General features: G+C 51.5%; 1 protein-coding gene across 3 annotated transcripts in view; it reads left to right on the top strand.

Annotated features, from left to right (window-relative positions):
* Positions 1-26,258, top strand: part of Tbc1d22a (TBC1 domain family member 22A) — a 311,077-nt gene that overhangs the window by 23,830 nt on the left and 260,989 nt on the right. For all 3 annotated transcript variants that reach the window (XM_046429244.2, XM_046429243.2, XM_046429242.2), the window contains exons 2-4: positions 275-331; positions 1,276-1,616; positions 4,863-5,039. In XM_046429244.2, the coding sequence (XP_046285200.1) occupies positions 275-331; positions 1,276-1,616; positions 4,863-5,039 (575 nt within the window). The remainder of the gene's footprint in view (positions 1-274; positions 332-1,275; positions 1,617-4,862; positions 5,040-26,258) is intronic.

Genomic DNA, 26,258 nt, shown 5'->3' on the forward strand with positions numbered 1-26,258 from the left:
CTGTGGTGGTGCCTGGAGGGCTGTGGTGCCTGTGTGGGCCCGTTCTCAGGAAGGGCCTAAATGCCCTGCTTGTGTGTGGTGGGTGGGCCTCTGTGGTGCCACGCATTCCTCCTCGACCTGCCCTTAGGACCTTGCATGGAGGAGGGTTGTGGTGGCCCGTGAGTCGCTGCTTCCACAGTGGTGTGGCTTATGAGGAGCTGGCCCTTCTCCTGAGTCAGTGGTGGGCTCTCAGCAACGCCAAAGAAAATCTGATTTGTTTTCTCCTTTTTGTTAGCATCCAGCATGTGTATGGAGCCCAGCACCCACCTTTTGATCCACTGTTACATGGCACGTAAGTGACGTTTCCTTTCACTTTTGGCTTCACAGCTGCTTTGAGGAGGGCTGGGGTAGCCAGAGTCTTCCTGCTGTCCTCCAGCTCACTGAGACTCCCAAGGGCAGGGAAAGTAGCCTCTCATTTGGCAAACGTGGACCAGGCAACTGCTTCTTGCGAGACACCGCCGTCCTTGCCTAGCTCATCCTGCAGTGGGGCAGGCGACACGAAGGCTGCAGCTGCATGTGGGTTGGGGGTGGAGCCTTGCAGGACAGGGAGCTGGTGCTGTTAACTGGTGCAGCCTGGCTTCAGGTCGTTCCTGGAGGCTCATCTGACTCCCCCTCTCTTGCCTGCTGCCCTGGTCCTTGCTGCTACACCACAGCAGGTGGGAGCAGAGGGAGTGGGTCTTGGTGGGTACTTGTGGGAGGGTTCTGGTGTGGCTGCAGCACTCACCTGTGTGCTCGCTTCCTGACATCTGCAGGGCAGATGTTGTATGTTGTCACATTTCTGGGGAGTCTCCTTTAATGATACTGTTTCCAAACGTGCGCACCACAGGCTGTGCTCTCTGCACAGTCCTTGCTGCCCCAGCCCCTCAGCCGCTGCTGTGGGAGCTTTGCTGAGGTGCTGGGAGCATGCAACTGTGTTTGCGGTCCAGACCTAAGTGAGTTCAGGCTGTGAGTCTGAATGGCATTGCCCCAAAGTCCTGTGCTTCCTAGTGGGGCTCCGTGGGTGGGATGGCAGCGGCTGCTCAGCTTGGCTGCCCTAAAAACCTTCTCCTTGCCGTGGCTGGGTCCTCCTGCACTTTGCCTCGTTTCATTTTGCTCTCTGTGTGACCCGTGTTTGAGTCCTCACAGCACCTTCCTCTAGACTGAGCGCCTTCCTGAGTGGGGGCTCTCTCCTGCTGATTTAGGACGTGTGCTGCCGCTCCTCTGAGTGGGTGCAGTAACGATGCCTTTGCTTTGCAGTTTGCTCAAGTCCACACCCAAGGTGCCAACCACCCCAGTGAAGGCCAAGAGGGTCAGCACCTTCCAGGAGTTCGAGAGCAACACTAGTGATGCCTGGGATGCTGGGGAAGATGATGACGAGCTCCTGGCCATGGCGGCCGAGAGCCTGAACACTGAGGTGGTCATGGAGACAGCCCACCGCGTCCTGCGCAACCACAGCCAGCGGCAGGCCCGGCCTGTGCTGCAGGAGGAGCCAGTGCCCATGCAGGAACCAGTGCCTGCAGCAGAGCCGCTCACAGCTCCAAGCGTGGACCTCCGGCTGGTGAAGTCCGTCAGCGAGAGCCACACATCCTGTCCCGAAGGTAGGCGGGGCGCACCAAGGTAGTGACATGCCTTTCGTCCTGGGAGACAGGAGATGAGAGGGTGCCTGTTGTTCTTATGCAGGACTCCCAGCCAGAAGGTCACCTTCCATAGGGCTGCAGTGTCCTCAGGCAGGGGAGGTGGTCTGCGCTTTTCCCTTCAGGTCCTGATGTGCTTTTCTTTGCTCCTCTGAGCTGTCACTTTCCTCCAGAGGAAGTGACAGGGCTGGTGGTTTTTGGGGTGATTCCCAAGAGGGCCACTGAGGAGCGTGGTGTCTTGTGGGATCCCCATCTTCCTCTGAAAGATGCTGGCTGTGCCGAAGGCTGTCTTGCATCCCTTCCTCAGGTTTAGGGTGCTGTCTCCGCATTTACAGATGAGAAAGCCAGAATCATCATGGTAGCCTTGGATGCAGACCTGCGCTTCGTACCTGGTCTAGTTTTCAAAAACGCCTTCTGGGAATTAATGAACTTCTAAAATGTTCCATGTCTCTTGAGCTAGAATGTATGAGTTATTTCACATGATCATTTTTCAGTATTGGAATGTAGCAAATTTGAAAGTCTTTAAGCTTACGGATGGACAGCCAGATGTGGCTCTTGCAGTTGATTGAAAGTCCTGATGATGATGGAAGTACACGCTTCCTACCTTCCCATGCTTAGTCCTGCCAGGGTGCTTTCAGCTGTGGCACTCCCGGTGTTGCCTGCTCACAGACTGTGCTGATGTTGAAACTTGACAAGCTGTGAGGGCCGCTTCTCAAGCCCCTGGGGGTCTGGGTTGAGTTTGTGACAGCTGCCTCTGTTAGTGATGGTCTTCCACACTCCAGATGCCAGGGCTGAGAGTGGGCAGGACTAGGAGTTGTATGGTGGGATATCCTGAGCAGATGCAAGCTCAGAATGCATCCATCCAGCTGGGGGAACCATGGGATGTCACCCAGCATGCCACCTCCTGCAAAGAAAGCAAAGTGATAGTGCCCAAGGAACTGTGTGGCTGGGAGAGGGCTCTTGAACTCCTTGCTTTGGCCTTCGCCTGCCATGGGGTTGGTCATCTCTCCCATGTCTGCTTTCTGAGCAAGCTTTTTTTTCGGCACTTCAATACAACAACAACAACAACAACAAAATAATAATAGTATTTATTGATCATTTGCTGCCGCTAGCCCTTTAATAAACAACTTTGCAGTAGCTCCTTAACCTCATGTCTTCTAGGAGGGAAGGCATGTTGTCTAGTCCTCTTTCATGGATGAGGCATTGAGAGGCCTAGGGCTGTTCCCTGAGTGGTGGGACTGGTGTTCAGGTCCAGGACACCTGGCTTGGAACCCTGCTATTAGCTGCTGGCCCTACCCCATAGAGAAGGGGTTCTCATCAAGGTGATCCTGCCCACAGGGCCCTGGGGCACTGTCTCTGGACACATCAGGTGTATATGTATGTAACTGTGTGTGGTACAGGGCTGGAGATACTACTTAGCATCCCGCATTGCTCAGGGCAGCCTCTGCCCCCAACAGAGACTGATCAGTCTCTTGTATCTGTAGCAGTGAGCCTGTGGAGCCCTGAAATCGGAGGCACCTGCTGGGGACACTGGTCGCATTGGTGGCTGGGAGCAGAAGCTGTGCAGTGTAGGGGGAGAGTAGGTGTGCTCGATCCCCCGGTCCTGGCCTCTGAGATCACTGGACATTTTCCTCAGCAGTGGCATGAAGATGGCACACTTCTGTTGTTTTCAGGGACTTAAGATCATAGCTTGGGTGAGTATTAGTGGGGTCAGGCAAATTTGTGAGTGGATGAAATGTAGAGTGTCCAGGAGCCAGAGACCCCATTTTGTCTTGTTGTAGAGGGTGCAGGGTAAGGTCATGGAAGTCTTCAGGGAGGAGGGGATGTCTGTTGGTGTCCAGGCTCAGAAGGTCAAGGCTTTAGGGTCTGAAACAGTCTCTCTGGGCAGGGCTGTGTCTGACCGTCCTGCCTCTGTGCACTTTGCAGGTCTCTGAAGGCAGGATGGTGCCCCAGCTGTGTGTTCTTCTTGGTATCCTGTGTAGCTGCTTGTGCGTGCTTCGCTTGGGCCCTGTGCATCGCCCCTCAGGGCCCTCACGCAGGCTGCTCAGGCCATCAACCTGAAGTTCCATTTTACTTTTCTGCTGATAGGAACAGTGTTTTGCCCTTCTGAGCATCCTAAACCCTTTTGTCCTGTGGGGCACAGTCCAGTTCCAGTGATTGTGTTCACGGGCATCTGTGCTTCTGCCTTCCTGTGTGCTGCCTTGGGGACCTCAACATCATCTGCGAGTACCTGTGGCCTGCCTGCCGTAGTCAGCCTTGGTCTTCAGCCCTGCAGGGCAGCTGGATTGAACATGCAGTGTGGTGCAGTGGTAGGCCCTGGGCTCACCAGCCTTGGGCTCACCGGCCCTGCGCTGTGGGGCGATGCAAAGGTCCCGATGCGAAGGTACAAGCAGCCACCTGGCCAGATTGTGAGGGGAGGAGGCTGCTGGGCAGGACGAGCTGCAGGGTAGCACTCGTGCCCTGCCCCTCTGCAGCTGCTGCCAGTGGACCTGCTGGCTCCACGGAGCTGAGCTTTGCGCCATTCCCTGGCGTGCATTCTTGCTTCCTCTTGTATTCTGTTTTTTGGAAGATGAGGCTGCTGGGTGGGATTTAGACTAGGAGTCAGAGCCCACAGAGCCTCTTGCCGGTTGGTCTGAGGTAGTACTGCTGTGTGACCTGGAAGCCCTGAGCTCCTTTTCGTGGCTGTCCCTGGCCCAGGTTCCTGGATGTAGCATACTGTTATGCCATCCCCAGTGTCCCAGAGAGCCCAAGGGTCCCAGGGGTGTAGCAGCAGGAGATGCCCTGGTGGGTGGGGGTGGGGGCCTGGACTTTGCTGCCACTGCAGCCCTCCCTTGCCTGCCTGGCTGCCTTGGCTTCCTTGAGATGCTGTTCTCTTCCCAGCCTTCCTCCCCAGGGCTGTGACAAGGTCTGGGAAGTGGGCAGGCCAGGGGAGTCTGGAGGCAGTGGCGTCAGAGGTGCCCTGGAGATAGCAGGAGGTGCTCTTGGTGTGTCTTGGTTCCTCCCTCACTGTTCTCCTGCCTTGGCAGGCTGCATCTTTTCTTGTTAGATGTTACTGGAGGCTCTCTGCCCACGTATAGGTCTGGGTGAGCCCTGCAAGCCACCAAGGGACGGTGGCACTGCAAGTGAGAGGCCACCTTGATGCAGGAGGAGGATGTGGGCAGCAGTGGGCAGGAGGCTCACCCTCACCTTTCCCTGTTCTCACTCTTGCAGAAACTGCCAGCAACGTGATCCCTCTACAGAGGTCTCAGTCTCTTCCCCACTCGGCCACCGCTGCACTGGGTGGGACGTCTGACGTGAGCACCCTTGGAGGCTCTGCTCTGAGCGAGAGAGAGGCTTATCGTCTGGACAAGTTCAAGCAGTTGCTCGCGGGCCCCCACACAGACCTTGGTGAGTCCCTGCAGGCTGGAGGACGCCATTGGCCATTCTAAAGGAGACGCCGGGCATGGTACATAATGCACATGTCCCTGTGTGAGTGCCTCATAGGGGTTGCTGTGCTCCGTTCCCATGCCAGAGCCTGCTAGGACACCAGGGATGCTGACAGCGTCCTGTGAGGGGCTCTGTTAGTGCCTTTCCAGCTTCTTCTTCCTCTGCGCCTGGATGGACCTCTCCTGCTGTCCTCTGCGGCTCCTTCAGGCTGGCTAGGTGGCTGTGTTTGTTTTCATAAGCATGGGTTGAAGGCTGGCTCACAGGGCGAGGGCTGGCTGGTTACCACCCTCCTGCTCTGCTGACTGCTTTCCCGCCAGAAAGCAGAGGGATCAGAGGGTGGGGAGACAGACAGCTAGGCCCCTGTGGGTCCTGGGTGCAGGCTGGGGGTTGGGGAGGGCAGTCACCAGTGCTGGTCTTCCCCAGAGCAGCGTTGTGGCCAGACCCTGAGGTGTGTGCTCGCCCTCAGGTTCCTCTGGCAGAACCCCACTCTCAGGAAGCTCTGTTGTGAGTGCCACTCTGCACTGGGTGTTTGCTGGATGGTGGAAGGTGCAGTGCTTGGCTGGGCCAGGAGGTGGCGATTGGGGCATGTGCATGCGGGGAGGGCTTACCCAGCCCTTGTGCTCAGGAGGCTGGGGCTGAGGCTGTGAGGCAGAAGGTAGAGAGAGGGCAGGACGTAGTTCGGAGCCATGAAGGAGGGGAGCTCTGGAAAAGTCTGAAAAGCTTCTGATACACAGCTCCAGTTCTGAGGGGATTTCCTCTGCTTTGTTTCATTTATTTTTTGACTCAGTGACACACGTATGTGTCACAGTATTACAAAGCACAGAAGGGGTAAGTGAGAGTGAGCCAGAGCCTCTCGCCCTGTCTCGGGCTCCACTTCCCTCCTTTTCATTATTCCAGATGTCTTCTTCCAGAGAGAGCTAGTGTGCACATTGTGTTAAACATTGTATTTTGATGTCGTTTATTGTTGCAGAGAAATGGCCACTCAGTTTGCCCTCTCCCAGATTCACCATTCTCTACATGTGTTTGTATGTGTGTATTTTTTCCTGAGCCATTTGAAACTCAGTTGGAGATATCCTCTTCTACTCTGGAAAACTTTATTGTAAATTTTCCAAGAGTGAAGATATCTTCTCAAGTAATCGTAGTGCAATTTTCAAGTAAAGCAATTCAACATAGACATTGTACTGTTTTTTGTTGTTTTTTGTACTGGGGATTGATTGAACTCAGGGCCACTCGACCACTGAGCCACATCCCAGCCCAATTTTGTATTTTATTTATAGACAGGGTCTCACTGAATTGCTTAGCTCCTCACTTTTGCTGAGGCTGGCTTTGAACTTCTGATCCTCCTATCTTAGCCTCCCGAACCACTGGGCACCATTCTATTTTAACAATACTGCTGTAATAATCTGTCGTCCATAGTCACACTGTGCCATTCTTTATCACTTTGTCCCTAGTACGGAACCCAAGCTGGCTGGTACATTCCTTTCAGTCCCCATATGCTTAGCTTTTCATTGTGGTTTTTGATCTTGACATTTTTATAGAGTGAGTACAGGCAGTTATTTGGTAGAATGTCCCTGAGTTTGCTGTTTCCTCATGATGAGATCCAGGTTGATAAGTTTTTTGGCAGGAGTATCATGTAAGAGATTTGTGTTCTTGGTCATCATAGCAGGAGGCGTGAGGTCGGTTTGTCCTAACATGGTCATACTGACTCTGGCCACTTGATGGAGGTGGTGCTGCCAGCTCTGCACACTGAAAAGTTACTCTTTTTCCCTTGATAATTAAGAAGTGACAGCTAGACATGGTGGTACATATCTGTAATCCCAGGTGCTCAGGAGGCCGAGGCCTCAGTTACTTAGTGAGACCCTGATTCAATATAAAAATAAAAAGGGCTGGGTGTACTTCAGTAGTAGAGTGCTTGCCTGGCATGTAGGAGGCACTGTGCTCAGTCCCCAGTACTGCAGGAAAAAAAAAAAAGCAATTTGTAGAAACTTTTGAGCCTCCACACACACACACACACACACACACACACACACGTATGTATATTTTAACCTTTATTTACATGTGGTGCTGAGGTACATGAGGTACCTCACATGAATTAGGCAAGCACTCTACCACTGAGCTATAGCCCCTGCCCCTTACAATATATATATTTTTGCCACATGAAAGGTAATATTTAACTATATGTTTTCCTATAACAGGTCAGGGGGCATCCCTTGGATGCATATCACATAATTTATTTCTCCAGCTCCCTAGGTTATTCCTTGTTTTCTGTTATTTACAGACAACTTGAAAACTTCAGTATCTGAACCTCTGATGATAACATTTGCAGAATGGCCCTAGATGTAGGTGGGAGAGAGGGAATAGTACAGGATGGCTCCTGTGAGTTTGGCGTAAGAACTGGGCAGCTAGAGGTCCCATCCACCAAAATAGGAAATAAAGGCAGACTGTTCTTGCAGGAGCATGGGCTGTGGTTTATCCGTATTTCAGATGCTTCCTTTGCAAGCGTGCGGTGTGCCTTCTTTGCAGGGTCTGGGAGCAGCTGAGGCAGGGGAGGGGCAGAACCCCATGGTGCTTGTGGGTCAGGCCCTAGATTTGGTCTGCCTCTGTGGAGATCCTGAGCGCGTGGAGAGGTCCCGGGCCTCAGGGTCCTTGTGCATCTGGAAGACGTGCTGATGGCAGGACTGAGTTTGCAGATTGAGTGGGACGGTGCATGTAACATGCTTAGGTGAGAGGGCCTAGCACATAGTATGCTCACAGATGTCGTTTACTTTTATTATTGTTATTTTATTTTCACTGGCCTACTTACTCTCTAACTTGATTTTTCTGATGTTGATTATTATGGTATGGTAACTTTAGTGCTGAATGATAAATCGAGGTTGTTCTCAGACAGCTTCCTGTTGTGCTCAGAGGTTTCTAAAAGGCGAGAGGTTAGGAGGTGTCCGAGGGAAACAAGATGTGCTTGGTGGGAGTTCTGGTCTAGTCAGGCTCTGCTCACCAGCTAGAATTTCCTTGTGGATTTGGTCATTGGAGCAACTTTTGGAAATTAAAATCATACTTATAAATGAAGCTTCCAGGGTTGTAAGAGAATGAATATGTATGGGTAAGTCAAAAGGTTAGCATGTAGAAGTCAGATTCCTTTGTGAGGTTGGTTCAATTATGGATTTTTTCTTTCTTCAGAATTCTATTTAAATAGTACAATCTAAAGCCAAAAGTTAAAGTCAGAGCTTAAACTGTACTGGATTTATATTTAGTGGTAAGAGAAAACATAGTGGGTAAATTGCCTGTTTCCTAAGGCCTGTAAGGTAGCTCTGAGAAGAGTGGAACATATTCCTTTCACATTACGTAAAAACTTAAGTGGCAAATATTTGCCGACTTCGGAGAAGCAAATTGCTGATGTGCGAAGTGCCACAGAACGATCGTGCCTGCTGCATATCACCGTCCAGCGAGTGCTGCTTTGTTTAGCTTGTGCTGCTAGGAGCCTGGGGAAGAAAGTAGCAAATAGAACTTAACAGCTCATTCCCCTCTTAGCATTGACTCAATATTTACTCACACAGAGACTGCCTGTTTGAAACCTGAGAAAATGACACTTAGAGGCGTCCTGTTTGTCACGTGTGTCTGGTGAAGGGGAGTATGATTTGGCAATGTGCAAAACACGCGGTTTCCTGAGAGCTGCTGAGCGACTCCTCGTAGCGGAGGGCCTGGAGGGCGCACTGTGTGGAGCATTCAGACAGTAGAAGAGGCGGCACCCTGCTCTTGGAGGAGTGGGACCAGCGTCCAGTCATGTTCCTGCTTCCCTGAGGGAGCATCTAGTCTGGCCTTGGATCAGGAGGGTTGTCTGGCCCTGGGCGGAAGGTGGCCAGGTGTGGAGCCGTGTGCCTGGGCAGTTTGGATGTGGGCAGATGCCCTTAGTGTCCATGGCTGGAGGACAGTACAGGGCCTGCTGTGATAGGGGGAGTCACGTGCTGGCTGTGCCCTCACCCTATGTGACTGACTCAACAAGTGATTCATCCTCCTGGTCTCCTCAGCTGTGAAGAGGAAGCAGGTCTACTTGCAAGGTCCTTGGTGTTCGCAGGGTCTACTCCTTCAGCCAGTATGTTTCGCGCCCCTGCTGTGTCAATAGTCACTGTGAGGAGTTGGGAGCCGGCCCTGAGGGCCTTCCTTCAAGGAGCTAGCCTTTTAGTGTTCAGGGGCAGATACACTCAGCACTCCAGATGCCAGCGGAAGTCCACAGGCATGCCTGGAGGACACAGCTATGCCGAGAGGTAGCTCTGGGTGGTCAGCCAAGACCCTGAAAGGGTGCTTTCTGGCTGAGACCCTTGAAGGGAGGTGTTTGAAGACGGGGAAGGCCTTCCAGGGAGAAGAGTGCAAAGGTCCTGTGGTGGGAGAGCTTCAGAAATGCTTGAGAAGTGGCAAGCAGCTATGGAGCTCTGGCCTTGGTGGGGTGGGGAGAAAGGGAGAAAGCCAGTCGGGTGGGAAGTGGCCAGGTCCCAGTATTGAGAAAGCCAGATGAAGGCTCTCTGCTTTCCTCTGGACGCAGTGTGAAGCCTCTGGGAGGTCTGGAACCCGGACTAGTGAAGCTTGGAAGGAAGGACCTTGAAGAATTTCACCAGAGCATTGCCTGGGGCCCTGGACTAGGTAGATTCCTTGGGCAGCCTTGTTGGTATGGAGGTAGGGAGGGGCAGGGGATCCAGGGGTGGTTGATGGAGGATGAAGGCCTTGGGGATGGGTGAGGTGGGGTGGTCAGTTTCTGGCACTGCTGGATGGAACTGGGTCTTGTTGGTTGGACATGATGTTGGGTAGACTGGGAGAAGGAGGGAGCCAAACCATCCAAACTTGGAACCTAGGGGTTGCAGGAATAGGGGATAAAAACCAGAACATGTTAGGAGCTCGGGGATGAAAGAAATATGTCGCTTCAGCTGGGAAACAAAGTCATGGCCTGAGGAAACAGACCAGGGAAAGCAGTCTATTTAAATGTTTGCATAATTGCTGCCTTTGTATGTTGTGTTACTAATCCCCACCAACCGCCCCACCCCAGGGCCCCAGACACTACCTGCCTGCTCCTGTTTGCTGGTTTGCTGTGGGGGAGATTGCTTCTAAGGTTAAGCAAGCAGCAGGCTCAGTCTCCTGGCTGTGGGGCAGGGCAGGGTGGGACAGCGTTGATCTGGTCTAGGCTTCCTGTCTCCTGGTCTCACGTTTCTAGTTAGTGCAGGCAGCAGGATTCTTAGTGCACTTCAGAGGCCTGAGGAAGTTGTTTTGTCTCCTGTGGGTTCTGTTGGAGAACTTAGCATCTGGGCTAGGAGCAGCAGGCTGGCCCTGGGCCTGGCAGGCTGGCTCTGAAGAGCTGCTCCTCCCTTCTTGGCAATCTGCCAGCCCGCCCAGTGCTACTCTCTAGTGGCCATACCCTGGCTCTGCAGCCTGTGCCACAATAGGACCCAAGCTGGCAACACTGCCTTGGGTCTTTGTGCACATGTGTGTGCTCGTGCATATTTATCATGTTTACTGAAGGGTGAGGGCAAGCTCAGAAGAGAGGAAAATGTGAGGGACAGAGAAGGCTTTCATTCACACTTGCCCTGGAATCTCCTCAGGGAAGACAGGACAGGATAGAGCTACCAAAAAGCAAGGAACCTTGTGGAGAGGAAATGGATCCCCACTTAGCGACCATACCTGGTTCCTTTTCTAGCCATACCTCTGTGCATTTGGTGCCCAGGCTGCACTCACCTGCTTGCCCTCAGTGCCTCCACCCCATCCCTGCTGCACCCTGGCCCTCTGCTCCCTCCCAGCCTGCCCCTGCCCCTGCTCTTTTGTGTGGCTGGCTGGCTGCCTGTCCTCCCCAGTGCTTTGCGTTCTGACTCAGGGTTTAGTTTACATCCTCTTGCTCTGGGAGTGTGGGCAGTGCTGGGTCCCTGAGCCTGAGTCTACTGTGCCAGTTCAGCCAGAGTGATGCTCCTTACACCAGCTGGACAACTGGGTGCCAGCAGCTGCTGGATGTAGGTGTGAGAGATGTGGCAGCCAGTGACTGGCAGGATGCCTTTGAAGGTCTGGTTTTGTCTTTGCTCTTGTGGTTTTAGGAGCAAGTACTTCAAAGAGGTCTGTCTTAGTTGGTTTTCTGTTGCTAAAACAAAATATCTGAGACCAGGAGACTTACAAAGAATGAAGGTTGGGTCCAAGAGCATGGTGGCAACTTTCTTGATGCATCATGACATGGTGACAGAGGGAAAGTGTATGTCAGCTCAGATCTCTTCCGTTCTGGGGGCCCAACCCCAATGACCTCTCAAATACTCTACCTCCAAATATGATTTGGGAATACACTGAAGCCATAGAAGTGTTGATGGGGTGCTTGAGCCTCTCCAGCAATCTGTGGTCCCCCCCTGCAGCTTGTCATCTAGAGCCAGGCTGAAAGGGCATCCAGGTTGGGGCTGGACTTTGGGTCAGTTGGTCCTTTTGCCGCAGTGTAAGACTGAACCTGGCACATAACTGGTGCATGGTGAACATTTGGGGAATGAGGGAGCACCTCTCAGTCTGACAGGTGCCATGATCCCATTGGGACTTGGCCAGGAAAATAATGTTTCTGCCGATTCTAACTCTAGGCACAGTGGGAGGTGGTGGCATGGGGTGCAAGCGCTTGGGGCCAGTGGTGGGGACACCCATCCTTCTCCCAGGCCTCCCTGTGGTATGCAGGGGACTGGAGCCTGTTTCCTTCCTTGACGGCTGGCTGGAGCTCGTGGGCTTGGGCGCCTGTGGTCTTCAGTTCTCTCGTGTGCTGACTGTGCCCTTCACCCACCTCTGTTGGTCCCCATTTTGGCTTCCTGCTGCAGCTTCACATGGCCCAGAGTAAACTGTTGAGGCGAGTTTCTTGAGGAATGTGGGAGAGGGTCTCTTCACACCCTGTGTAATTTCATCTGTATTTAAGGCAGTTCCTGGGTTCAAGGTGGTCGCCCGGGTTTGATTCAGGAACCCTGGTTTCTCTCCTGAGTGGCTCCAGCTGTGGATGCAGCAGCAGTTGCTCAGTGCAGCTCCAGGCTGTCATTGTCGTTCTACTCTCCTCCTGCCTGCCTCACCCCACATAGTGCTGTGTAGCACCTGTGCCTCTGTCCCCTATGAGTCCCCTATGTCCAGGTTCCTCCACAGAGCAGTTAGTGACCTTTCAAAGTGAGATCCAGTACTTCTCAAAGCCATCAGTGATGGCATGCTACCGGGCAGCCAGCCATAGGCCTGCTGTGGCCTTCCAGGGCCGTTGCCATCTGGCTCCTGTTCCTCTTGGCCTCATTTGCTGCCTCCTCTCCTGGGAGCATCCCAGGGCCTTTGCACTCACTTCCCTTGTCCCTGGGTTTTTGTGTGACTTACTTTCTCTAGTTCTCTGCTTCGATGCTACCTGCCTCTTCAGCAGGGTTTCCTGACTGCTGTATCAACAGCACAACCCTGCTCACCCGAGAACACCCCTTTGGTGTCCTTCTGCTCTGTTTCTCTCTGCAGCACCCCTTGCCACCTGGCCTCCCATGTGGTACTTGCCTGCTTTTGTCCCCATGTCTCGCCTGTGTGCCCCAGCAGGGCTGGCTGTTGTCTTTGAGCCAGCTCTGACCTCAGTGCCTTGCTCAGTGAGTGCCACGTAGTGGGCACTTGCCACTGGATGTCACCTGTCCACACTTTCCTCTCTTCCTTGGGGTGGTCACGGTCCTCTTTCTGGTTTTGTTTCTTTAAGGACAGTCACACAGTGAGTGGTTGTTACTCATATTCGGTGTCAGCTCCTCAGCCAGAGTGTTCTCTCCTCAGCCCAGGACTAGTTTGCAGCTGTGGCTCTTAGTTTGCGTTTTTTTCATTCTGTGGTTTCCCTGGTGGTGCAGAGCCCTGCTGTCCTTCCCAGCCTTCTCCTGTGGCACTGCAGGGATTTGGCACGGCTCCCTCCCTCTTGTTTCTGGTCTCCATGTCCTTCTCTCACTGAGGGGTTTCTGTGATCATCAGCAGGAGTGTTAGTGGAAGTTAGGGGAATGGAAACATAATGGAATCAGCGAACCCAGACTGCACTGTTTACATGTGTCCTATCTATGACAGCTGGGCTTTCTTTTTCCACCTTTGTGTCACCTCTTTTTTTTTTTTTTTTTTAGAGAGAGAGAGAGAGAGAGAGAGAGAGAGAGAGAGAGAGAGAGAGAGAGAGAACTATTTATTATTTATTTTTTGGCAGACACAACATCTTCGTTTGTTATGTGGTGCTGAGGATCGAACCCGGGCCGCACGCATGCCAGGCGAGCGCGCTACCGCTTGAGCCACATCCCCAGCCCCAAAAAAGAGGAATATCTTTGAATTTCTTTCTTTCTTTTTTTCTATGGTGCTGGGGATTGAACCCAGGGCCTTGTGCATGCAAGGAAAGCACTCTACCAACTGAGCTAAATCCCCAGCCCTGTGTCACCTCTTAACCAGTTCTCACCCAGGCTGCAGACTCCCAGGAGGAGTGCTGTCCATGGTGGCTCATCAGCGCAGTCTCTGGGCATCAGGAAGCAGCAGGAGAGCCTCAGGCAGCACACTGGCTCCTTCTGACTTCTGTCCCATCACCAGTATCCTCTTTTGGAGTATCATTTTCACTGCTAGATGTGGCACTTGAACTTCATGTAGCATTAGTCGGCTTTAACAGCCAAGCCGAACATGCTTGGGTGGAAGTTAAAAATTCCTTTTAATAGCCAGGGTAGACTTTTAGTTTCATGGGAAACATTCAAGGTTCTTTCAGATGCTTGTTTCTATTGGGTGCTGGTTTTCAGTATGCACTTTTTTTTTCTTTAAATATTTTATTTGGACACAATACTTTTATTTATTTATTTTTATGTGGTGCTGAGGATCGAACTCGGCGCCTTGCATGTGCTAGGCGAGCGCTCTACTGCTGAGCCACAACCCCAGCCCTTCAGTATGCACTCTTTTTTTTTTTCAAATTTTTTAAAAACTAAATGACAGTGGAATGCCTTACAATTCTTATTACATGTATACAGCACAATTTTTTGTATCTCTGGTTGTATATGAAGTATGTTGACACCAATTTATGTCTTCATACATGTATTTGGATGATGATGTCTATCACATTCCACCATCCTTGCTAGTCCCCTGCTCCCTCCTTTTCCCTCCCACCCCCAGTATACAAATGTTAAGAAAAATATTTATAAGTTTGTAAGATATATTTATTTATTATTTTTATTTTTGGTATCAGAGATTGAATCCAGGGGCACTTAAATACTGAGTCACATCCCCAGCCGTTTTTATGTAGGGACAGGTTCTTGCTAAGTTGCTTAGGGCCTTGGTAAGTTGCTGCAGCTGGCCTTGAATTTGGTGCTCCTCTGCCTCAGCCTGGAGGGATTACATGCTAGGATTACACGTGAGCACCACTGTGCCTGGCTGTTTTACAGTTCAAAGGAAGAGTCTTAAAAGTCAGTCTATTAAATTTTTTCTCTTAATATTCTTTGCAGGCTAGGATGCCAAATAAATGAGTAGTATGAGACTGTGGTATGTTTCTCTGTTTGAGGGATCAGAGAAGAAAAGTGGAGAGAGTGTGGAAGAGTCCCTGGGAGTTCACTGCTCCTGTGCCGGGCAGCACTTTGCATTTGTTCTTTGTCTCCTCTTCTTCTTTTCCGCTGTTGGAGTTCCGTCTGACCCTCTACTGTGTAGACTGTGAATCTCTTGTAGGCTGAGGCAACAAATCACTTGTCCTTGTATTCCAGTGACCTGTGACATATGTGGAGCATTCTCAGGGAATGCCAGTGGGGTTAATGGAGCCTCTAGCTGTCAGAGTTGCTCTCTTGCTCCGTGCCCTTTAGCAGTTATCCGTATTGCTAGTTTACTAGTTGACACAGGTACCTTGTGTCAAGGGGTGTCAGGACATAAACTTTTTCTGCAGGTAACAGAAAACCAGACTCAAGGGCCTTTAAACAAACAGTTTTATTATTTTCCTCCCCTTGTGAGATGTCTGGAGGTAGGTAGTTGTTGGCGTCGGCTTAGTGATGCCAGCAAGAATCTAAGCTCCAGTCCTCTCGGCTTTTCACGGGGTGAAGGGCAGCCACCAGGGTTTGTGTCTTCTTATCAGGAAAGCAGGCTTTAGACCAGAGCTGAGAGGTGTGTGGCTTCTCTTAGCTACAGGGGGTGATATGGTTGTGATCATGATGTGATGATGATAACATTGAGGGTGATGATGATGACAGTGATAACAATGATAGTTTTGATGGTGGTGGTAGTGATGGTGATGATGATGATGGTGGTGGTATTGGTGGTGGTAATGGTGATAATGGTGGTGGTGTTGGTGATACAATTATTTAGTGTTTACTCTGTATCAGGTGTTGTTCTAGGGGCTTCCTGCATTTTGTTTCCTTCACCAGATTGGTGCTGTTATCAGTTTGTTTTACTAACAGAATGTACAAGTTACATATTTTGTCAAAGGGCATATAGCCAGTAAGTGTCAGACTAGATTTGAACCAGACTCCTACCTCATCTTCCCCTCAGTTTTAAGCTTTGTGCACACTCCTGGGAATGGTGTGTGAGTGTGAGCCAAGGGTGGTGTCTCAGCCTTGCTAATGAGCCTATTTCCATGGCAGTGTCCTGCCTGTCCCCAGCTCTGCCTGTCCTCAACCCTACCCCTGGATCATTGACCGGCTCTACTGGCCCTCCATGAGTTGGCTCCTGAGCCATCTGCTCGCCATGGCTTCTCTTTCCTTTGTTCTGCTGTCCTTGCTGGCAGAACCTTGACCAGTGGTCTCTGTGCTTCTGCCACTTGGGCAGGAGCTGACACTTCTCCACAGGTCATGGGAAAATAAAGTGGTGGTGGGTGGCTGGGGAAGAGAGAGTGACCCGAGGAGGAGCCCAGAGAGGGCCTGAAGCTCAGTGGCTGTCTGCTTCTACTTTTGTCCCCTTGGGGCCTTGTCTGAGACTGTTCTCTATTCCAGGGGCTGGAGGCCCTGTCACTATGGGACTTTCTTCTGGATGCTTCGTCGATTACCCTGCTTTCCCAGGGAAGGCACTGGGGGCCAAGGCCAGCCGATTCCCCTTGTGCTGTCTGAGAACTTACAGGTAGGAAGGGAGTGGTGTATGTTAAAGACATCAAGCAGGAAGGTGAAGGAAGAGAGGCTGGTGGGTTTTTGTTCTGGATTTTGTTGTTGTGGGCCCTCTGTGGTCCTTGAGGGCCTGAAAGAGTTATTTGTCATCCCAGGAGGGTCAAGTCACCATCAAGGTGGTGGTGGAGCAGGCAAGACCCAACTCCTGGGTACCCTGGTGTTCTCCCAGCCTGGCCCCAACTCTTGACCTGTCATGGTGGTAAACAGACCTAGTCCTTTGGGCCTAGGGCCTCTGGTCACTGAAGGTCAGTCAGCCTTTAACTAACCAGCAAGAGCAGGGGTCGTGTGTCCCAGGGCAGGTCCTAGTTACCGACTGGCTACCACTCGGCTACTGCCCAGATGGATAGAAGGCTGCAGAGAACGGCGGGGTCCTGTTGACCCTGCCCCGCAGCAGCCTACGATGGAGCCCATGAATGCGCGAGGCCGTGAGGAGGCTGGTGACCTCGTTGCTGTCTGTGCTGAACCCTTAACCTGATTTACACAGGGGCTTACTGGTGATCATGGACTCCTTGTACCCTTGCTGAGGGCTTCTGCTGTGTGCAAGTGGGTACAATATTGTGGCTGTTGTCACCAGAGCTGTCTCATGGGGAGCTGTTTCTGAGGTGCTGCGTTTATGTTTCAGAATATTAAAAGGAAGAATGCAGCCTTGTTTTTGCGTGATAGAACCCTGTTGCCTGGTGACACACTGGCTCCACTTGGTCAACGCACTGTGCCTTCTGTGCTCTGCAGGGATGAAGGCTGGTATTGATAAATCCCTTCCTTGAAAAGTGCTCGTTTGTTTGGCATTGACCCTATGTAATTAGGGTGCAGGAGCTTGTGGTCCCCATTTTTCAGATGAGGAGACAGGCCCAGGGGCTGGCCACTGTAGGAGCCAGCAGATTGCTGTAGGACCTGGTTTGTGTTGCACTGTATTTTGTTTAATAGGGCACGAGGAGTTCAGTTTTAGAAGTTTGATACAGGATTAAATCATCAATGATTAAAGAAGCAGGAGGAATTCCCAATGATAGAAACGCAGAAGTAGGAGACATGGCTGAGCCAGTGGCTATTACCCCTGGATCTAATCTAGGAAGTTCAGCTTCAAAGCAGGTGCTGAGAATGAAGAATAGTTTGGGTTTTTCTTTTTTTAAATATTTTTTAGTTATACATGAATGCAGTATCTTTATTTTGTTTACTTACTTTTATGTGGTGCTGAGGATTAAACCCAGTGCCTCACACGTGGGAGGCAAGTGCTCTACTGCGGAGCCACACCCCAGCTGCCTGAGTCTGGGTTTTGTACAGGAAGGTAAAGAATGTCACATTTCCTCTGAATGTCAGGTGGGGGTGAGGCTTTGGTTTTGGTTTTTAGACAACTCGAGATGTTAATACAACTCTGGAGGTTCTCTGCCCTCGTCTTAGACTGTGTTCAAATTGGTCTTAGAGGGAAAAGTTCAAGTCTGCATAAAATGCTTAAAGACAGAATGTCATTGGTTTTCAGTAAGAATCTGAACAACTAGGTCTGTGTGCCCATCTGCTGGGCAGCAGTAGTACCACCGCAGGTGGGCTGCTGCACAATCCTCGCTTCTCCTTCACAGCTTTGATGGCTGGAAGTCCAGGATCCAGGTGCCAGCTGATGCTGTCTCTGGGAAGAAGCCGCCTCTTGCTTGTAGATGCCAGTCCTTCCTGTGCCCCGATGTGTGGGCGTGGGTGGGCAAGAGTGCACACATGAGTGCTTGGGTCCAGGTACGCTGAGGCTCTGATGTGTCTTCTCATAGGACACTAATCCTGTCCTTTTTTATGGGCCCTACAACTAATACTGAGCACATGTGAATTTCGAGGGACCCAACTCAGTCAGGAGTAGTTAGGATCCTTTTAAACCCATTTTTAGACCTGAGGTGTCACCATGTGTTTGTTTTAGGTTGTGGAAGTAGAGTAACCATGTTGTAGAAAAGTAAGAGGCCTTAACTTTCAGGCGTTTGCTGCCTTGACTCTTCGCTTCCTGGGGGTCAGGGTAGTATAGGAACACGACCATGGGCTTGGGGTGGGGTCACAGTGGGGTCTTACCACAGAGTGCTCTGGGTGGGTGCCTGTAGTCAGGCCTTGGAGCCTTGCTTACCTCTAAAGCAGGGCATGGCACTCACCTGCACCTTGCTTATAGATGCAAAGAGGCCCCGCGGGGCTGGTTGGCTGGGAGCCAGCACAGGGTGGCCTGCAGCAGCTGCACATCACAGTTTTCTTACCATTCTCCCATCCTGTCTTTCCACAGAAGGTGTGGGAATGATGATGCGCTTTGTCACTCTTTTCTTCCAGTTGATATTATGCCACAAGCCTTTCCCATGTTGCCACATCTTCATAATCATCATTTCTAATGTTCATATAATGTTTTGAAACGATCTTTACTTAAAATTGTTATTAAAATTGTTTATGTGTCTAAATCAACATTTATGTATGTGCATAATCAAGACCTAGATACGTTTTACAGTATTGAGAATTTGTAACATAAGCTTCAGTAGCAGGGGTACTGTTCCTTGGTGTTCCAGAGGAGGGGGAGGAGGGCTGGAGGGCTGGGGATTCTCAAGGCTTGTCATGGAGTCTGGGGACTGGGAGTGTTGATTCTTATTTTATTTACTAATTTTTAAATTGAAAAAGCTGTACCTCAACACCGAGGTAAAGAACTGAAATGGTCGGTCCCTGAGAACTTACACCATGACAGATCTCCTTTCCTCCATGACCCAGCAGCAGCCCTGCCATTTATCTTTTTTCAGAAGTATTCTGCACATTTTCAAATAGTACATGTGGGTTTGTGTAAATATGTTTCTCACCCTTCCCCATTCTTTAAAAAATACAAATGGAAGTGTATTAGTATATGTACCCTTTTTCTCACTAAAAATTACAACCTGAGTACAGAAGAGCCTGAGGCCAGGAGCCGGCCAGCACTTGTGGACAGCTGTCCTTCATTCCACCCACAAGTGTCAGATGGCATGCACCGTGGAATGTTCAATTGAAATATTATTATGAAAAAAAGGAGGTGAGGGGCTGGGTTGTGGCTCAGCAGTAGAGGGCTCGCCTAGCATGGGCGGGGCGCTGGGTTCAATCCTCAGCACCACATAAAAATAAGATTAAGGTATTGTGTCCAACTACAACTAAAACAGAATATATATAAAATAAAAGGAGGTGGAATTCAAATAGTATAGTAAAACATTTTGGGGTGAACTGGAGTGCACTTAGTACCTCTGCCCTGCTGAGCAGCCAGTGCCACCTCAGATGGCCTTCCAGAAGGGGTGTCTGCAGAAGTGCAGCCCTTGGGAGAGGTTTTTTATCACAATAATTACATAATTGGGGCTTTTTAGTCCTACAGTCAGATGCAGAGTGACCCCTTCCCGCGGGTGCCCCTTCTGGGGTGCCCCTCTTCAGGCACATGCTCTCCAGTTGAGGATCCAGTTACCTCAGGTCTGCCTTTCACACTCCCGTGGGAACTGGGGGCAGCCAAGATGCCTGGGACATGTGCCACTGGCTTTCAGGAGGCTGAGAGGCTGCGTGTGTAACTTGTGGGCAGCACAGTGATGTGAAGTGGGATGGTGTGGTCCAGCTGGGCGCCTGCTCATCCCTCTGGGGTCGTAGGAGGCGGAGATTCTGTACCAGGCAACATGTTTCTGGAGCACCTGCACTGAGACTGGTGTCTGCCAAGTCCAGTGAGATGGGAACTGTCTGAGGCAGGTGCTGCTATTCGTGTTTGGGGTCCCATCCTGGTAGGGTCACAGAGTGGAGCTGAACCACAGCTCTCTGCTGTGGGGTCCTGAGGCTGCCTGCTCTATCAGACCTCCTCCTGTACTGGCTCAGGTCTTGGGGGGTCAAGTATGCCAGTGTTCTGGGAGAGTTTGGAAACAGCCTGTTCCCATTGTCATAGAGGTGTGATATCACCAAGTAAGTCCTTTTAGTTTCAATAAAATGGAAGTTGAGAGCAGTCTTGGTCTGCTGTTGAGGTGGCACTGAGGGACAGAGAAGCGAGGCTCTCCCCTCCTCACAGGGCTACTCAGCATCGTGGTGAGAGCAGGGTCCTTCCTGAACCCTCTCCTGGCCATGGCACCCCACGTCAGGGTTGTGAATGGTGCTCTCATTGCTGAGAGCCAAGGCCTGTGCGTGAGTAAAGCCACACAGGCCACACAGTGTGGTTCATGTGGCAACTGTACACTTAGAATCTTTTCATATACCAGAGTATCTAGTAAGCCCTTAGGAGTTAAATGGCTTCTTTGGGGGGATCTCTTATGTGATACTGTGACATCCCTTGTTTTCTTGCCCTTGTTGTAGCATACTAGTTGTTTAGGAAGTGTGTGCTATGGAGGAGGATGCTCATGTGTCAGACGCCTCCAGGCATCGCTCCCCATCCTCTGTGCTCTCAGGATGCAGTGTGACCCACCTCCTCTTCCTGGGCTGCTTGCTTTCTCCTGTGTTTTGTCCAGCTGAAAGCCCGCCACGTGAGATCTGGCTCTGCACGTGCTTGCAGGTGTTTGTTGGGTGAAGGCCGACCTGCCCTGAGGTGTGTTTCAGATGCAGGGCATACCTGGGTCCTTCGCTTGCCTGCTGCCTCCTGGGTGTGTGTGCACCGTGGCTGTCCCCTGGAGCTCCTTAGTGGTCCTGTGGCAGACAAGGGCCGGCCCTTAAGGAGGGAAGCCTTTTATCTGGAATCTGCAGCCCGAGTGGTGGGTGGGGATGCTGGTGCCTGTGCTGTGGTGGGACTTGCAGCCAGCCTTGCTGTGTCAGGATGCACTCACTGGCCTGTGTCAGGACAGGACTTACTACCAAGCATTCTGGGTCCAAGCAGCACACTGACCTCAGACCCCTGTGGGTGGGTGGAGAGTGGATATCTGATGTTTGTGAGCTTGTTTTGGCCAGGTGCAGGCACTGGGTGGGGACTGGCCACTGTGGATGGGCTTCAGTGCCTGTCATAAAGGTGGTGAGGAAAGCTGATTGGGAGAAGTGGTGGGGTGCTGTCAGCAGCAGAATGTGAGGTCCGTGCACCAAGCAGAGGGACATGGGGGCAGGACAGCAGGCTTCACTCCTCCCTTGGTCATCCTTCAACATGAACCAGGTGTGTGCTCAGTACCCTGCCCCATGCTACAGGGTGACGTGCCCTTGGGTATGTGGAGGTCTAGCCTTTGTGGGTGCGTCTTGTTTCACGTTGTGATTCCCATAGTTGGCAACAGGGCAGGGCCATTCTAGGTTGGGGGACAGCCCAGGCAGAGATTGCGAAGTGCAGGAGGAGGCCCCGAAGCACTCGGAGGTGTGCAGCACAGTGTGTGCAGCGCCAGGCCTCCTCCAGAGGCACAGAGTAGGGGCGGTTTCAGATCACTTGGCTGGCTTTCAACCTGCTACCCTTCAGGAATGGTGGCTCTGCATGGAAGGCAGGGGGCAAAGCCGAGAACACTGATGTCTGTCAGGTTACGTGACAAGACATGGAGCTGCGAAACGGATCCTGGAGGTGGGGAGGAGGGGGCTGAGCCCTGGTCCAGTCCTGCCTCCGCTGGCCTTAGGCCTCCTTGCCATTCCTGGCCTCGGTCTCCTTGTCCGTAAGATCCAAGGGTTGGTGCAGGTGGTGGTTGGGGTTGGAGAGTCTCCAGCACCTGGACTCTGTTTGGTGGGTAGTTGGGAGCCATGGAATGATCAGAACAGTGCTTTGGGGAGGTTAATCAGGCTGCTGTTCCTTTGTGATAATCCTGCTGTGGGGTTGGAAGTGACAGTGTGTGGGTGACACCTTGAAGTTCAGCGGAAGTGAATTATCTGTGCTCTGAACTGTAGCCGTTTGGAACTACCTCATGCCATTTCTGGATCTGGTGGAAACTTGGGCTCCCCTGCTGCTGCTCCTCCTGCCTGCTCTCTCCCTGGCACCGGCCTTTCTTCTCTGCACACCCTGTGGTCACAGCAGGCTTCAGGATAATGAGGCTGTTTAGTGCTGGCTTGTGGTGGTGAGTAGGCACAGAAGCTGTGTGTGATTCACAAGGATTACAAGCAGCCAAGCAGGACACTGGCATTTGGAGAGCGCAGGCCCTGTGCTGCACAGGCGCTTGCTGCTGAGGGGGCTGCTTGGCTTCTGCGCTGGCCCCCAGGCCAGCTCCTGCTGCTTGGAATTGCCTGCTTGCCGCCTTTCTGGTGGCAGCATGGCTTTGTCTGGTTCTCTGGGGCCACTGAGAAAAGGGTTGTCAACCTGAGGAATTGATAGAAGGTTTAACTAAAGTGGATTGTTGTTTAAGGTGCGACCAAGGAACTCCAACTTTGGGATGGATTTGTTGAACTTTGTGTTAGTATGATACTTGTCAAATTTAGGAACTTCCATTCAATTTCTGTGAAAACGTTTTCTGATTATTATGAACCCACATTCACCCGTTGGTCTGGATCTCAGCATCCTCCTGTGCTTCAGTCTTCCCAGCTGTTCCCACTTCTTTCAGCCCTTACCAGTCTGTAGTCCATGTTCCTGGCCCGTGCGGTCCCTCTTACTGATAACTCTGTTGTGTCCAGGCTGTCTGCGTGGCCATTCGTGGGGCTGCCCCTGCCGACTGGTCACCATTTGTCTCCCTGGTGGTCCCAGAGGCCTTTATGAACAAAGACATTTGCTTGTTCCTGACCTTCTAGACTGGACCATTAAATCTGCACTAAAGCACACTCTTCTTTTCCATCTTTTCATGGTTATTTCCTCTGTAAAATGCCTGTTGAATTAGTTAGACGTGGGTTTCCTTGTGTATGCCAGTTCTATCAGGAGTCATTACAACTTCTAGGTTTGGGTCCTTTGTGCCTGAAAATGCTATCTTCTTTGCCTAAACCAACTGCTAGAGGGTAACAGCTATTTAGCAGAGTCATTTTTGGTCTGTAATATGCAGCATTTGATTTACAGTTGTTTTTAGTGAGATTTTAAATTTGCTTTGGCCAGTATGACTGACTTTTTGGGAGAGAGAAATATTATTTTCCTTTTAACTTTTCTTGACTCCTCCATTTTTTTCTGGGGTGGAAGAAAAACACTTTATTAATAGTGAACACTATTTCTGATACTTTAGTTAGTGAGCTGCCATGAGGCTAGGCATGGGGGGTGCAGGGCTTCTTCCAGAGTTTGTCCTGGGACAGGAAGGCAGACCTGTTGCAGGGCAGTACATCAGAGCTGGAGAGGACGAGGGCACTTGAGTACGTGGTGTGAGGACCTGGGAAGCTTGGAAGCAAGCCCCGTTCCCGGGCCTCGGCTGGGGGGAGGGTCCTCGCGCCAGGATGCTGCAGAGGGAGTGTCCCACCTGTGCTGTCACGTCTGTGTCATGCCTATTGTGACCCAGGTTGAACATCCCCCTTGGTCTGGGCTGAGCTTCACCCTGACCAGATTGAGCTTCCACCTTGATCCAGGTCGAGCTGAGCTTCCCCTGACCTAGGTGAGTTTCACCCTGACCTCCGTGGAGCCTCCGCCTTGATCTGGGTTGAGCTACCACCAGGACTCTTGTGTGGCACTGCCAGGCGGGGGTTCTTCACAGACATGACGTGAGACCTAAGAGTACAGGGATTGGTTGGAAGGCTGTGTGGGAGGTGGGGCCTGCACCCGTGCAGTGGTTTGGATTCTCTGTGGCTGCCCGGCTTGTCAGCTTGTCCCCTGTCATCAAGGTCTGGTGTGTTTGGAGCGCAGGCCTCACTTGTGGAACATTTACATTGGTTCCTCTTGGCTGCTTTTTTTTTAGTGGGATGGGGTCTTGCTGTGTTTACCCAGGCTGGCCATGAACTCTGGGTGCCAGAAGTCCTTCTGCCTCAGCCTCCCACGTACTGGGTTCATCTTTACTCTTCCTAAACTTATCTTGAAGTGCTTCATGGTCAGTGTTTGAGGTCGAGCAGTACTGGAGTAGTCAGCAGGAGCTGCAGCACCTCATGTGTCTGCTGTGCTCCAGGTACCCACTATGGGCTGTGTCTCTGGGCGTCTTCTGTCACATCTCACAGCACCTTGTGAGGCAGACAGTTATTATCTTTGCCTGGCAGATGGGAAACTGAGGCTCAGAGGGGTCCAAGGTTACCTCATGAGGATGATGAAAAGCCACGGCTCAGACGTTAGTGTGTCCGAGGCTGTTGGCACACACGCTGCCTGGTGTCCCGGACCGTGGTCTGGAGGAGAGCGGGCAGCACTGTGTCCTGGAGACCTTTAGAGGTGAGTGCATCTCCCCTGTGTGCATACTTGGGCTAAGCAACGTGTCAAGCCACATCTGTCTTGTTTTACTTGTATAAACACTGGCATTTTCCATGGCACTGATTTTCTTTGAGAACATGATTTGCAGTATCTTTAAAATGCTGTCATTTCTTTCATTTACTCATAGAGGAAACATTTCTTAGGCTGTTCTGTTAATTTGGGCATGTAGGTCTTTGGCAGTTCTGTTCGTGCTTTCTGTTTGGTGTGATTACTACTCTGTGAGGCACGTCCCTGGAATAGCCTTTGATTGGCCCTGAGTAAGAACTTGGTGCTAAATGGAGGCACATCGCTGGCCCGTCCTGAACTCTTGTCCTCTTGCTCGGTCCTGCAGCTCCCTCGTTGGCCTGTGCCCTTTAATCACAGCTGTTGACGTGGTTGTCTTCACCCTCTCATTTCGTCCATATCAGAGCGTGAGAACTGAAGCGCCCTGGGCACATGGCGAGTTATTTGTACCCTCTGCTGCTGTCTCACTCGGAGAATGCTCTCCTGCTTTGCCCATGTGTTGTCTGCCAGTGTTTTTCTGAACAAGATTTTCTGGATTCCTAAAAGGTTTGTGGATAGTTTTAATAAGGTTGCAACCATTTCTTATTCTGATTAATGTATTCACTCTTTCACTAATTATTTCAGCCATTTGCTCATTGACCATTCATTTTTCTGGAAAACATTTCTTACACATCTGCCCTGGTGCTGGGTGCTGAGGTACAGAGATGTATTTACTAGTCACACTCCTGCCCTGGAGGAGTTTACCTCCTTGAGAAATGAGAGCCGACTGCAGAGTTCCAGCTGCATGGAAGGAGAGGGAAGGGAGGCATGGGTTCTGTAGTGCTCAGGGGTGAGGGTTTTGGAGTGAAGACAGGGAATCCTGCTGAGGGCTGGGGCTGCGCGAGACGAGCTGCTGTAGCCTGTACTAGAGCCATGGTGCACACGCGCGTGCACACACGTGTGCACCATGGCTCTAGTGTATACTGTGTGCCCATGCAGGCACCTGTGGGAGCTAGAGGTGACAGACGGGGTTCGCTGGAGATGGGGGAGGTCTGTGGGCAGGGAGCAGTTTGGACTTCATCCTGCAGGTGGTGGCATTTACCTGCTGACAGTTCTTTAAAAATGGCTCCCTCCCTCTTGGGCTGAAGACCAAGGTCTGGGTGGTCCCACCCGCCTCTCTGGCACCTCTCTGTGACTCCCCTTCTGGGCTCTTTGTACCTTATGCTCCTACAGCATCAGGGGACCAGCCCTGCTCCCTGTGTCTGCTGCTCCTGCGCCTGTGCTGTGCTTTGCTGCTGTTCTGACTCTCAGGCTGTCTGGCTCCTTCTCCCTCTCCAGGCGGCCTGGGCGCTCTTCCCCTGCACTTAGGAGGGACTGGTCCTGCTCTCTGATTATTTGATGAATGGACAATAACTGTGCCTTGAGTTGATTTTTCCTTAACCTCAATCAGAAATGCAGTTTAAGAATCTCACTACTAATTACTTTAGCGCAGAGTGAGCTCACTTTTTCCAGTGTGATCAGGAAACTTCTGTGGAGGACTTGAAGGAAAAGCAGCCCCTGATGAGTGACCCAAGTCAGTGCCTCAGGCCAGCAGCGTTCATCAGGCCTATAGTGTGCTGGTCACTTGACTGTGGGCAGCACAGTGAGGGGGTAGTAGTTGGTACCTGGTCTCGAGTGTGCAGGTGTGTTGCCAGGTGGTGGGTGACGAGGAGGTAATAATTCTTGAGCTACCCAGGACTGGCTACCATTGGCTGCAGATGAGCTGAGGAGGAGGATGAACTGGTCCAGGTGGGCTTGGCCAATAAGGTAGGGCTTGGACTAGCCCTGGAAGGCTGGTGGGGCCTGCTTTTATTGAACAGGGACCCTGAGACTTAGAGCTCTGTTAACCCAGGCACATGGGAGATCACCTCTCTACGGGGAGATCCCCACACCAGTGACCTC

This window comes from Marmota monax, unplaced genomic scaffold, assembly GCF_021218885.2.
Source record: "Marmota monax isolate L192 unplaced genomic scaffold, Marmota_monax_Labrador192_F-V1.1 WCK01_AAM20220418_F8-fsc00051, whole genome shotgun sequence".
In the NCBI taxonomy this organism is placed as follows: domain Eukaryota; kingdom Metazoa; phylum Chordata; class Mammalia; order Rodentia; family Sciuridae; genus Marmota; species Marmota monax.